The 15,218-nt window shown below is 34.2% G+C and overlaps 2 protein-coding genes across 3 annotated transcripts in view; both read right to left on the bottom strand.

Moving 5' to 3' along the window:
• The window catches only part of IL18R1 (interleukin 18 receptor 1), a 43,009-nt gene extending 38,424 nt beyond the window's left edge, over nucleotides 1-4,585 (bottom strand). The window contains exons 1-2 of one of the 2 annotated variants that reach the window (XM_055378369.2): nucleotides 4,243-4,572; nucleotides 3,977-4,094 (exon numbers count right to left, since the gene is read on the bottom strand). The gene's annotated coding sequence lies outside the window, so the exon portion shown is untranslated. Of the gene's footprint in view, nucleotides 1-3,976 lie in introns of both variants that reach the window. The other variant, XM_019021606.4, reaches the window with a different exon arrangement.
• A 9,241-nt stretch (nucleotides 4,586-13,826) lies between these two features.
• IL1RL1 (interleukin 1 receptor like 1) overlaps nucleotides 13,827-15,218 on the bottom strand; it is a 40,184-nt gene continuing 38,792 nt past the window's right edge. Inside the window, exon 11 of the mRNA XM_031008340.3 lies at nucleotides 13,827-14,267. Within this exon, the coding sequence (XP_030864200.3) occupies nucleotides 13,882-14,267 (386 nt within the window). The 3' untranslated portion in view covers nucleotides 13,827-13,881. The remainder of the gene's footprint in view (nucleotides 14,268-15,218) is intronic.

The following is a 15,218-nucleotide window of genomic DNA, read 5'->3' as shown; positions in this document are numbered from 1 at the left end:
GGGAGGATGAGGCAGGAGAATGGTGTGAATCCGGGAGGCGGAGCTTGCAGTGAGCCGAGATCTCATCACTGAACTCCAGCCTAGGTGACAGAGCAAGACTCCTTCTCAAAAAATAAAAGATGTTTAAAAGATTGCATATCCTGCATTTCCACTTAATATTACATAATGAGCATTTTTCCTATGTCACAAAACTCTTTGTTAAAACCATTCTAATTGCCACCTAATATTACTTCATGTGGATATATTATCATTTACCAGATGTATTATGAGATAATCACATGACCATCTTCACAGGTAAGGCCGGATGGCTCAGTTTTTTTGCATCATGGGCTCAGGTGGCAGCCTGGGTGGATTTGAATCTCCATTCTACCCTCTACCAGCTAACCAACTGTGGGCAACTGACTTGCCTGTTCTGTGCCTCAATTTTCTTATCTATAGAAGGGGATAATAATACCATCTCCTGGAGCTGATGTGAAAGTTAAATGAGTTACTATTGTAAGTGTCTGGTGAATGGTAATACCACTTAAATGTTAGCTATTATTATTTGTCTACATTTCTTATTATTTCCTGGATGTTACTCGATGGCAGTACAGTGATTGAGTTGAAGACTACATTGAAACCTGACAGATGCATGCTGACAAACTGCATTCCAGAAATGTTGCAATATTCATATTCTCTCACTCAATAGCACAAGAGAGCATCTATCGACCACACCCAGAAGCACACTGAGCAGCTTTACTTTTAAAATGTAATTAGACAGCCAAAATGGAAAAATGGTATCTCATTGTTTTCTGAATTTGCATTTCTTTGGGTATAAATGAGGCAAATATTAATCACTTATTATCAGCCATTTTATTTTCATGTTTATGAGCCATCTCTTTATGTCTCAGATGTTTGTCTAACTTGTTGTTTACTTTCTCTCTTTTGTTATGCTAATATATGACAAATTTTATATTGATGTAGTCAAACCGATCATTCTTTTGCTTTGAGATGTTTTCATTGCTTTTAAGTGTAGAATATACTTTCCTGTTGGTGGTCAAATAGATGCTTACGTAGTTTCTTCATTTTTATGGCTCAGTATTGTTTTGTTTTGTTTTTATATTTAACTTTTTTCATCCACCAACAATTAATTTTCTTGATTGACATGAAGATAGGGAGTAACTAAACTTACTTTCCTCAAATATCTACTAATTACTTCTCTATTGTTAATTAAATAATCCCGTATTTCCCCTACGGTTTGCTGACACTAACTTATAATGTACAGGTCCTCTCTGAGCACTCTACTGCAAGTCTAGCACAGCATGCTTTTCCAAATGCAAACACGCACATGCACACACACACATACACACATGCTCACACACACCAATGTTCCTCTACCCTCCCATATTTAGTTTTTCTATTCATAGCACTTATCACTAACTGTCATATTTTCACTTTATGTCTGCTTGTTTCTTTGTTATTTGCTGAATTATTGAATGAATTAAATCCATAAAATATACATAATTTTGAATCTAGGTGATCATCTGATCCATTGGCACATCTGCATAATCTACTTTTGAAATGCTTTTTAAAGCATGATATCTTGGAAAGTATGTTTTAGCAACTAATGTGAAGTCTAGGCCACCAGCTCTCACCGAAGTTTGGAAAAAAATAATGATGCCCGGGCTCCACCCAGTGGTCTGGAGGACAGACTGGGCATCCTGAGTCCTCAGAACTCCGCAGGTGACTCTAACGTACAGTCAGGTAGAGAGCCGCCGACGTAGGGCACTTATTTGTATTCTTAGGAAAGTACATTTAATACATCTTAAATGCGTATATTTGATGTGTCTAAGATATATTAAATATTTGTGCATGTACATATGTATGTACGTGTGTGTACACACACATAACGAATAATCACAAACTTACCTAAATCACCCAAAAGCGTGAAGTTTTCTCTAAATGAAAAAAAAAAGTTTCCTTCAAAAATTGGGTGACCTAGGCTTAAGGTCAGTTCCAAGCTGACCACTCTGTCTCCCAAGGCAGCACAGTAAAAAGCCCTTCCAGAGGGTCCAAACAGTCACCTGAACCCCTGGCTCTGCCCAGTTGCCCTTGTTTATGGGTCCCACCCTGAGAAACTGACCTTTCTCTAAAAGTAATTCACAGAAACACATAATGTACAGGGAAAGAGCCATTTCAAAGCTCTTTCTAATGAGGAACCTGAGATTTGAGGAAGTGAAATGGCCAGCCTCAGATTACAGCTATTCACAAGGACACACATGAATCAATGTAGATGCCTCAATATAAATCACTCATTAGCAACACATACAATCGAGCAACTCCTGAGACAAAATGCCTGGATGGAAATCATAACACCAGTTTTTTTAATATAATTTTTCTTCTACAGTGTTCCATGCATAGTCGTTTTACTCAGCCTGTGAGATGATAAAACAACCAAATGCAAAGAGGAGAAAATGATCTTGGGGCATAACATACACACATGCTTAAACTCTAACAAACAAAATAATTTGTGTGGAATCTGGCTTCTCATCTGTAAGGCCAAGAAAATCAATGCCACCTCATAGTCCTTGTCACACAAGTGTCTGTTGTTAGCCTTATGCTTCCCCCCCATATCTGCCTATGCCTGTGCTACCTGGGCCACCCTCCCCACTTCTCCCAGATGCCGGGTCCCTAGAGTCCTTTCAACTTGGCTCAGTATTTGCCTTCTCAAGGAAGCTCTCCAACTGCAACAGCCCCAAATGGCACATGCCTATGTCCAAGCCCGTCTCCATCACTCTGCAGGTGTTTCCATCACTCCTGGACTAGCTCCCACTCTCTGGTGAGGTCCCTGAAGGCAGGGATCCTGCCTTTTCTTTTTTTTTTCTTTTTTTTTTTTTTTTTTTTTTTTTTTTGAGATAGAGTCTCGCTCTGTCGCCCAGGCTGGAGTGCAGTGGCACAACCTCCGCTCACTGCAACCTCTGCCTCCCAGGTTCAAGGGATTCTCCTGCCTCAGCCTCCTGAGTAGCTGGGATTACAGATGCATGCCACTATGCCTGGCTAATTTTCTGTATTTTTAGTAGAGACGGGGTTTCACCATGTTAGCCAGGATGGTCTCGATCTCCTGACCTCATGATCTGCCCACCTCAGCCTCCCAAGTGCTGGGATTTAGACCCTGCCTTTTCAATCCGCATTCCTAGGCCTTAGCCTTAGTTCTCAGCCTTTGGATGTATATTTGTGCAGGGAGAGGGAAAACACTGTCCCCAGAACCTGCACAAACCCAATTCCCCAAATTTACCCCTCCTAGCCCATCCAAGGCCCTGAGGTTGAGAGGTGTGCTCCCAATAGCAGCACTGTGTATGACACAAAATCAGTATTTGCAAAGGGTCTTGAGAATGAAGCAAGGGAAGTCAGTGAAATGAATACAATAATCTTGGATCTCTGCATCTGGCTGCAATTGACACCTCATTAATTTGTCTGATAACTGCGATGCAACGTGCTGGGCATTTTAACTTCCCAAGGCTGGGCAGAAAAAAGACAAAGTCTCTGGAATCAGAAAAACTGTAGGTGTGGGTCTGGGATCTACTACTTAGTAGCTGGATACTCTTGGGTAAATGACGGAATTCCTCCTCCCTTTTATTAAAGCATAATAATAGTTCCTACTTCATGTGGCCCTTAGGAGGATTAAGTGAAAATAAGATATCTAAAAATTTTCTACAGTGTCAGGCACAGAGTAAGCACTTAAAAAATGACAACTATTGTTATCATTATTTCAGTCGTTCTCACCTCTCCAGAAAATAATTGGGGATGTCTTAATTTCTAAAACTATACTTTCAGAGAAAGACAGGATGCTGTCTCATCAATTATTCACACGTATTCACACACACTATCTCTCTCTGTCTTAATTGATCTTGTTTTGAGAATCCCTCCCCGCATGGTGGTCTTCCTTTCCTATGGAGGGTGGGGAGGGGATGCGGGTGGCAGCGGAGCCCACCCTTACCTTCAGAGAGGCGTCCCCGAGGCTGGGGCGGGGGCGGCAGCTCCTCCTTCACGCCAGGTCGCGACTGCGGGGGCCAAGTTCAGAAAGTAGGTGAGAAGCAGCGATCCCCGCCTCCTGACTACCGTGGAAAGTGAAAGAGAGGTGTGATTAAAGAGATAAGGCACCCAGAGAGGGCTACAAAAGAAAAAAAAAAAAAAAAAGAAGACAGAAAAAAAGTAGGAACAGAAAGAAGAATGTCAGGCGTCTGGCAGCTCCTGGCTGCTAACCCCGGCCAGTGGAGGCTGCAGGTGGGCACCGCCAGCGGTCGGGCGAAGCTCTGGGTCCGGGAGTGTAGCGGTCTGGGTCGCTCTCAGTCTGGGGCGCTCCCTGGCGTAGAATCCTCCCTGACTCGGGGGTCCCGGTCTGGGGACCCTCCGGTCCGGGTGCTCCTCGCAGCCGTACTCCAGGACCGGCTCCTCCACCCAGGCGCCCCGCGTGGAGTTACCGGAGCTACTGGATCGCGGGGTCCAAAGGTTGCTGCTGGAAAACCCAGCACCTTGCCCTTTTCCCGCGGACGGCGTGGGCCCCAGGCGTCTGGCGCTTCCTCCCCAGCCGCGCGGCGCGGGTCCCGGGAAAACCCGGGCCGTAGCCGGGTGACCTGCAGGGCCGGAAGGGGGCGCGCCCGGGCCGCTCGCAAGCACCCTGCAGGCCGCGGTTCACAGCAGAGGATGCCAGGAGGGAGGACCGCCGGCCTCAGCGGCCGCCCGGCTCTTCAGAGGAAGAGGAGGGGAGGGCTGAGGGTGGAAGAGGGGTCCCCGGGGGATGCCGAAGGTGAGAGGGGCTCCGCGTCTCAAGTACACAAATGCGCCCCAGGCTTTTTGCTTTCCCAGAAGGATGGGAGTTCACTATAGGGAAGTAATAGAGAGGGGTGCAATTGTTGAAGTTTTAATTTTTTTTAAGGAGACCAAAGGGGAATGTGTGTTTCTAGATTTTTATTTTGTGGCAGAACTGTTATTTAACAAAAGGAAAAGGGAAACCCATAGCCGACAGGCAAAATGTTTAATGAGACAGTGATTTTAATTCTTTTTATCCAATCAAGATAATTCACCACATAATAAATAAAAATATGTAATTATCTCAATAAATGCAAATAAAAGCATCTGAAAAAATTCAACACCCTTTCTGAATTAATAACGATCAGAAAACCAAGAGTAGAAATGACCTTTCTTAATCTGATAAAGAACATCTATAAGAAACCTACAGGTGACCTCATAATAGTGAAACATTTTACTTTTTCCTAAGATTAGTAATGAGATAAGGATTTTGGCTCCCACCTGGGACAACTGCTTTGCAACAAGTGAAGAAATAAAAATAAAATTAGAAAGCATAAAGATTGAGAAGAAAGAATTAAAACTACTGGTTTTAACAGAGATCATAATTATATGTAGACCAACTTTTGAAATCTACAAAAAAAAACTACTGGAAATATTAAGTTTATCAAGATCATGGAATATAAAAATCAATAGCAATTCTATATATTAGAGATGGAAACTTGAAAAGTGAAGTTTGTTAAAAATGCCATTTGCCATAGCATTTAAAAATCAAAATACCAAAGTATAAATTCATTGGATAATATATGAGATATCTTCTGTGAAAACTACAAAATATTGCTAACAGAGATGAAACATCTAAGTAATAAAGGGATATACCACGTTTATGGATTGGAAGACTTAAGACATCTATTCTCCACACCGTATATTTTTAGACTCTATATATTACAGAATCTATATATTTAATACAATTCAATCCAAATCCCAGGAAAATTTTTCAGAGAAATTAAGAAGCTGTTTCTAAAATTCATATGAAAATGCAAATAATCTAGGATTGTCCGGACAGAGACGGAGTTTTGCTCTTGTTGCCCAGGCTGGAGTGAGTGCAATGACGCGATCTCGGCTCACTGCAACCTCCGCCTCCCGGGTTCAAGCGATTCTCCTGCCTCAGCCTCTCGAGTAGCTGGGATTACAGGCATGCACTATCACTCCTGGCTACTTTTGTATTTTTAGTAGAGACGGGGTTTCTCCGTGTTGGTCAGGCTGGTTTTGAACTCTCGACCTCAGGTGATCCGCCCATCTCGGCCTCCCAAAGTGTTGAAATTACAGGGGTGAGCCACCTGCCCGGCCTCTCTGGGCAATCTTGACAAAGATGAACAAAGTTGAGAGACTTATACTGACTTGAGGATTTATAATAAGGCAATAGTAATTATGGCAATGTGATATTCACAGAAACATACAAACATACAAAATAAAAAGAAGACTAACAGATCCACACATATCTAGTCAATTGATTTTTTTAACAAAGCACCATGTCAATTCAGTGGGGAAAAAAGAGTCTTTCACAAACATTGCTGGAACAGCTGGGTACCTCTACAGAAGAAGCAGCAGCAGAAAAAAGAACTTTGTCCTTGCCTTGTTCTATATACAAGTATCAATTCACAATAGACCATGGACCTAAACATAAAAGCTAGAACTGTAAATATTTCATAAAAATACAGAGAAGACCCTTGAACAGGCAAAAATAAATAAATAAATCATGCCCTTGGACAGGCAAAAAAAAAATTCTTAGCTAGGACACAAAAACCAACAGCCATTTGGGACACATTGATTAATTGGACATCACCAAAATTAAAAATGTCTATTAAACAAAGACATCACTTAAAAATGAATAGATAACCCTGGAAATATTCTCACTTTACATCTATCTGGCAAAGAACTTGCATCCACAATACATAAATAATTCCTACACATCAACAATATAAAAAGAAATACAAATTAAATAAGGCAAAATATTTTGCCTTCACTAAAAAATATATATGAATGGCCAATGAAAACATGAAAAGGGCTCATCATCATTAGTCGGGGAACTTCAAGTTAAGACCATGGTGATCTTCATCTAACACCTGTGAAAATTATTAAAATATAAAGAAACTTGACAACACCAGTTATTGGTGAGGCAATGAAGCAACAGAGCTCTCATACACAACTGATGGGAATGTAAAGTAGTACAATTAGTTTGCGAAACAATGTATAAGTTTCTCTGAAAGTTAAATATGCACCTACCCTATGACCACTCTTAAGTGTCAAAATAAAATCGCAAGTCCACAAGTATGTTCATAGGAGCCATATTCATAATAGCAATAAACAGGAAACAACTCATATGTTCATCAACAAGAAATACAAAGGAATGAACTACTGAATCATGCAAAACATGCATGAATCTTAAAAGTATTGGTGAGTAGAAGTAGCCAGACCCAATGCCATATGACTTTACTGATATGAATATAAAGATACGACAAAACTAATCCATGGAGCTAGAAATCAAAACAGTGTTTGCCTGGTAGCACAATGGAACTTTCTGGGGTGACGGAAATATATCTGGGGTGATAATTACACAGGTACGTTCAACAGTCAGAAATCATCAAACTGAGCACTTAGGATCAACGTTTTATTGTGTGCTACGCAAACTTGATTCAATTAAAAATAATTGATTTTTTTCTTACAATTCACAGTCATTTTCACCATGATTGTGTGGCAGACATTCAACAAGTTTTGGCTATATTTGTTTTATTCACACTAACTTGCATGGCAGGAGAAGTATGTATTACTGTCACTGTACAGAGGAGGAAATAAGAGAGGTCAGTGGTGGTGCTGGTGTGAGAATCCAGGTCTTCTGGCAGTTTCCTGACCTCATTATGATTGTACCACCCTGAATCATGAGCCACTGCAGCTAAGAAAGTCCTTCGGGTTCATCTTTTCCATCCTCCTATCTTTCAGTTGCAGAAACTGAGCCCCAGGGAGCTCAGGTGACTTGGGAAGTGGTGTGTAAGTTTAGGAAAAGGGCAATGGAGAAAAGAGCTCAGCAACTTCAGAGTTTTCCCCAGGCCAGCCCTATCTGAGGTCTCTGAAGTGCTTCTCTCTTCCCTGCACATTTTCACGATTGGCTCCAAATCCCATCAGGGTTAGCAAGGAGTGTGCCTTCCTGGGCTATATACATGGCTCCCATCACACCTTCCTCCTCATCCTTCCCAGAGAGGCACTCAGCACACATTCAGAAAATGTAAATGTTGAATACTTGCAAAGGAGCTTATAATATAAATGGTTAAAACATATTTTAAAATAAGAAATATGGGGGCAAACTTAAAACAAAGGTATTAGGGAGCCAAGAAAGAGATCATTACAAAATCCGTGTAACTATGTCCTATATGCCTGCTGTAGAAAAATCCCAGATTTAGCTCTGTGCTTTCAAGTAGCTAATGTAAAGAGGAAAACAAATCAATTCCAAAATTTCCTGGGTCCATAGATCAAAACCACACTTGTCATTCTAAGTGGATGGAGAACCAAGGATAAGGACACATCTCTTCCTGAGAGTGAGACTGGGGAGAATTTATTCTTTAGTGGTCCTCATTGAGAGAAGTCAGAGAATATAATTAGCAAGAAAAGAAATACAGTGAAGTTTTGTAATAACAACTATTGCCATTTATTGAATTCTTACTCTGGCCCAAATATTTTTTAAACATTTGATTAGCACAGAAATCCAAAGTGTTTTATATTATTATATTTATTTTACCTAGGGAAACTAAGCTTTGGAGAAGTTAAGTACTTTGCTGAAGATCACACAGCTGGTAGACCCATAGAGGATGGCTTGTTGATTCCAAATACTATGATATCAACCAGTTAGCCATACAATACCCTTTTCATTGACCAATATTTTAGTAACTCAACAAAACCAAATGGTAATCTACAGAAGTAAGGTAGCCAGATTTAGCAAATAAAACTACAAGATCCCCAGCCAAAACTGAATTTTAGGTCTTCAGATGAAAGTTCATTGTCTGAATTCAATCTCAACAGCTGTCCTGATATTTTAATACAGGTTTCCTGTATTTTATCTGGCAACCCAATCTGGGGGTACAGATTAAAGGTATAGGTACCTAGACAAATGAGTAACCATAAGGAATCTTCTAGAGATATGATTTATCTTAGTACAGATTCTGAAAGGTGTTGAATGACAATGAGTTCAAGATGATGCTCTCTGTCAACAGTCCAGAGTTCAGTTTTCTTTTACCAGTTTTCTTTAAGCAGTTCAACTGAGATAAGCTCTCCATCCACTTACAAAATTTGAAGCACCAACAGGATTCCTATCTGAAGGGACACTCGCGGTAGCTCTGGATCCAGTCCTGCAACCCCCAAGGGTGTGTGCTTCCCTTCAGTGCTCTGACTGAAGTGGCCCTGACTGTAAATTAACTCCATTTTGCCAAAACAGTTTTGTCAAAATTCCCTACTACCTTTATAGAAATGTTACAACAAAATGGTCTCAAATTTAAAAGACAGTTTAAAAGCAGGACATATATGATATACTGATAGGATTGTTGCAGAATTATTTATCAGGATAGATATTTAAGTTGCATCCCTGTAGTACAACTGGGAGATGGAACACTATGAATGTATTTAAATGTTTTAAAATGTTTCAGTGACATGCCACATGTTTTCATTGTGATGTTTGCAAAACTCCACATGGTATCATCTCAGCTATAAAAATGATATGTAGAAAAACAAATTTTTGTTTGTTTGTTTGTTTGTTTTTCAGATGGCTCTCACTCTGTCACCCAGGCTGTAGAGCAGTGGCGTGATCTTGGCTCACTGCAACCTGCGCCTCCCGAGTTCAAGCGATTCTCCTACCTCGGACTCCTGAGTAGCTGGGATTACAGGCACATGCCACCATGCCAGGCTAATTTTTGTAATTTTTAGTACAGACAGGGTTTCACCATGTTGGCCAGGCTGGTCTCAACTCCTGACCTCCAGTGATTCACTCGCCTTGGCCTCCCAAAGTGTTGAGATTACAGGCGTGAGCCACCACACGCAGCCATAACCTTTTTTTAAAAGAAGCAAATTTAAATCTTAAGATGATGGATTTATGAGTGACTCTTATTATTTTCTTCTTTTATATTTTATTTTCTTCCATATTCTCCTTCTATCACTTTTATAGGGAGAAAATAATATTTCTAAATAGAATAAAACTATATGAAAGGAATTTTAGAATTGAAAAAAAGCTTGATCATAATGGCAATGAGGATAAGGTATTCCAACAAAATTAACAATATTGAGATGATGAGACTGAACATCCACTGAAATAAAATATATTAGGCCAGGTGCAGTGGCTCATGCCTGTAATCTCAGCACTTTGGGAGGCCGAGGCAGGTGGATCATTTGAGGTCAGGAGTTCGAGACCAGCCTGACCAACATTATGAAACCCCATCTCTACTAAAAATCCAAAAAAAAAAAAAAACCCGAGAAATTAGCCAGGGTAAAAAACGTAGAATGCACATGTAGTCCCAGCTTCTTGGGAGGCTGAGGCAGGAGAATCGCTTGAACGCAGGAGACTGGGGCTGCAGTGGGCTGAGATCAGCCACTGCACTCCAGCCTGGGCGACAGAGAGAGACTCTGTCTCAAATACATATATATATCATATTATATGTACAATATTCTGTATAAAATATATATTATATTATGTATAATATTCTATATAAAATATACATAATATTATATATAATATTCTATATAAAATATATATTATATATAATATTATATAATATAATATATAATATAATATATAATATTATATAATATTATATAATATATAATATTATATAATATTATATATTATATTATATATTATATTATATAATATTATATATAATATTATATAATATTATATAATATATAATATTATATAATATTATATATTATATTATATATAATATTATATATCATATATTATATTATATATAATATTATACATTATATTATATATAATATATATTTTATATAGAATATTATATAGAATATTATATAGAATATTATATAGAATATTATATATAATATTATATATTATATTGTATATAATATTATATATTATATTGTATATAATATTATATATTATCTTGTATATAATATTATATATTATCTTGTATATAATATTATATATTATATTATATAATATTATATATTATATTATATAATATTATATATTATATTACATAATATTATATATTGTATTGTATAATATTATATAATATTATATATTATATTATATAATATTATATATTATATTGTATAATATTATATATTATATTGTATATAATATTATATATTATATTATAAATAATATATATTATATATAGAATATTATACATTATATATAGAATATTCTATATTATATATAGAATATTATATAAGTAATATATAGAATATTATATATATTCTATATAATATTCTATATAGAATATTATATATATTCTATATATAATATTCTATATATATAATATATAATATTATATATTATATAATGTATAATATTCTATATATATAATATTATATATAATATAATATATATTATATACTATAATATATACTACAATATAGAATATTATATAAAATATTATATATAATATATTATATATTACAAATAATATATTATATTATATATAATATATTATATGTTATATATAATATATTATATTATATATAATATATTATATATTATATTATATATAATATTATTTATAATATAATATATATAATATATATAAAATATATACTATATTATATATGAATTATATTATATATAATATAATATATAATATATATGGAATATATATTATATAATCTATGAATTGTATTATATATAATATTATATATAAAATATATATTACATTACATATAAATTATATAAAAATATTATGTAAATTATGTTATACATATAATTTATAAATTATATAATAATTTATATATAATTATTATATAAATATATATAATTTGTATTTATATAATAATTATATATAAATATATATAATTTATATTTATATAATAATTTATATAATAATTATATATAAATATATATAATATATAAATTATATTATATATCATATTGCATATAAAATATATTATATTGTACATAATTTTATATAATATTATATATAATTTATATTATGTAGAACATATATTATATAGAATATATACTATATAATATTTATATATATCAATTATATATATTATATATATAATATATATAATAATAATATATATATTTATATATGTATATAATATATATGTACATAATATTGTATTATATAATATAGTATATAATATATAATATTGTATATAAATATTATATAGAATATTGTATATAAATTTTATATAGAATATTGTATATAAATTTTATATAGAATATTGTATATAAATTTTATATAGAATATTGTACATAAATTTTATATATAATATATATAATATTATATATTATATTATATATAAAATTTATATATAATGTAATATATTTTATATACAATATGATATATAATATAATTTATATATTATATATATTTATATATAATGATTATATAAATTATTATATAAATATAAATTATATATATTTATATGTAATCATTATATAAATTATATAAATATTAATTATATATATTTATATAAGAATTATTATATAAATTATAATATAATATATAAAATATATATTATATTATATGCAATATTTCATATTATATATTATATAAAATATATAATATATTACATATAATATTTTATATAATATATTATATAATATATTATATAGAAAATATATATTATATTATATATAAAATATATATTATATATAAAATATATATTATATATTAATTCTATATAATTAATAATTATGTATAAAATATATATTATATATTAATTCTATATAATTAATAATATATAATATATAATATATCAATTCTATATAATTGATAATTATACATAAAATATATATTATATATAAAATATTATATATTATGTATAAAATGTTATATATTATATATTATATATAAAATGTTATATATTATATATCATATTTAAAATGTTATATATTGTATATTATATATAAAATGTTATATATTATATATAAAATGTTATATATTATATATTATATATAAAATATATATAAAATATTATATTATGTATAATATATAAAATATTATATATTAAACATTATATATTATATGAAATATTATATATTATATATGAAATATTATATGTTATCTATAAAATATTATAGATAATATATAATATAGATTATATATGAAATATTATATATAATATATAGATTATATATGAAATATTATATATAATATATATATTATATATAAAATATTATATATAATATATTAAATAATATTATTTTTATAGGTTATATATTATACATTATCAGATATTACATATTATATTTTATATAATTATATATAATTATATACACGTTTTATATATTATATGTTATATATAAAAATTATATATAACATATATTATATTATATATAACATATTATATATAATATTATATATAACATGTTATATATAATATTATATATAACATGTTATATATATAAAAAATAAAGAAAATCTGGCATGATGGGAACAAGATTTACAACTGACATTCTGCCTGAGGGAATCAGAATGTTCTTCAAAATGATGTGAAAATCTACTGTTGAATGATTAGTTTGCTGTTTAGACTATTGACAAAGAATGAGGAGAAACAAAGCAAGACAGAGAGAGAGGAAAAAAGAGTAGTGAAAACATCCCACACCACAGTGAAGACAGGCAAGCAAAAGGGAAAAGGGAAGGAAATGGTGGCTGGAGGATGGTGAAGGATTGAGGAGGAAAATTTCTGGCCATATTGCATCCACCCAGAAGCAGGGAAATGGAAGCAAAGTTACCAGATGAAACCTGAGGCCTGAATCCCTTTAATATTCCTGCTCCTCACACTTCAGTGCAGGGGCATAAGCCAGCTAGGAGAAGTCAGGAAAGCTTCAAACTCAGATGCCTTTGCACATCACAGCAGGCACTATTGCTTTTGGGCAGCCAAGGGAGTCAAACTAGAGGCCTTTCTGGGAATTTTGCTTGGCACAGGCATTTGGTACCTCACGTGCTTCCAGAATTTTGAATTCAGGGACCTTTTATTGGCAATGTGGTCCTCCCTCCACTTGATGGTCCCCTGTACTTTCATAAGATGCCGGAGGGAGTCCTGAAGCGCCTCAGCCTGCAGCATGTCCAGCTCGCTCGGAGCCTCCATCTCAATAAGTATCACCTTGGCGTCGTTCTGGATGAGGGCACAGTGCAGGGCAACCTCCTGCTCGTAGGCAAACTCCTTGTTGTGAGTGATCTGAGGGGTCAGGATGAAAATGTGCCGCCTGCTCTTTCGTATGTTGGTTTCCACTGCAGTGACTACATCTAGTCATACAAGAAATAGATCAGATTTCCTATCAGTCTAATGCTTTAAACATAAACATCCTGAACATTTAAAAGTCTTATTGTTATAATCTGGTGTGAGATTCTCTGACATCAAGTCACTTACTCAGAGAAGTGGAAATATGTGTGGATAGAGAACCCGTTTTGTTCTTTGTGTTCCTCTCATTTGTGAGAATATCAGCCCCAATGTCCTCTTTTTATTTCCCAGGTAGCTTAGTCTTAACTAAAACAGAGTCCTTCCAAGTAAATGGGAATGTAAAGATATTTAGTCTATTGTTGCATTAGAGACTTAGAATTCTGGTTCATTCTTCTTAGAATACATATTATCTTCTTAGAATATTTGCTTATATGTTTTTCAATGGCTTAAAATTTTAACTCACATATTAAAAAGCACAAACTCAGGAAGCTTTGCCCCTCAAAATTGTCCAAAGTCTCTAGGAAAGTAAGTCCTGACTTTACTTCACCCCCATTAATCTCTGTTGTAGAAACTGATTTGATCCAAACTAGAAAAATCTCAAGGGACAATAGATCCTCTTTCCCATTTGGTGTTTATACAGCGTAGACGCCATGGTAATTCCAATTAGCTCTGGGTGGACTCAGAAAGAACATGAAATACCCAGTCCTCACTGCAACAGGAGAAAGCACAACCGTGAATAAAACAATCCAAGATATTCTCACAGACGGGTGTCTGAGGGATTGCAGATGCATGAGGCAGGCCAGCTGAGAAGAGGTGCTCCCAGAGGGAGAAGCACAGCTGCTCCAGAAGCCCCACGTGGAGAGGCAGGTACATGACCACCCTCTGACCTCCTGCCAGTGCCTCCCATTGGCCAAACCCAGCCTGGAGCAGAGGAGAAGGGTGCAATGGATTCCATGATGATCAGCCACCCAGGGCCACTGGATGGAGTGGTGGTGCAGAGAGGATTTTGATGGGGC

The sequence above is a fragment of the Gorilla gorilla genome, chromosome 12 (assembly GCF_029281585.2).
Source record: "Gorilla gorilla gorilla isolate KB3781 chromosome 12, NHGRI_mGorGor1-v2.1_pri, whole genome shotgun sequence".
Lineage (NCBI taxonomy): Eukaryota > Metazoa > Chordata > Mammalia > Primates > Hominidae > Gorilla > Gorilla gorilla.
This window is presented reverse-complemented; position numbering and strand designations above follow the sequence as displayed.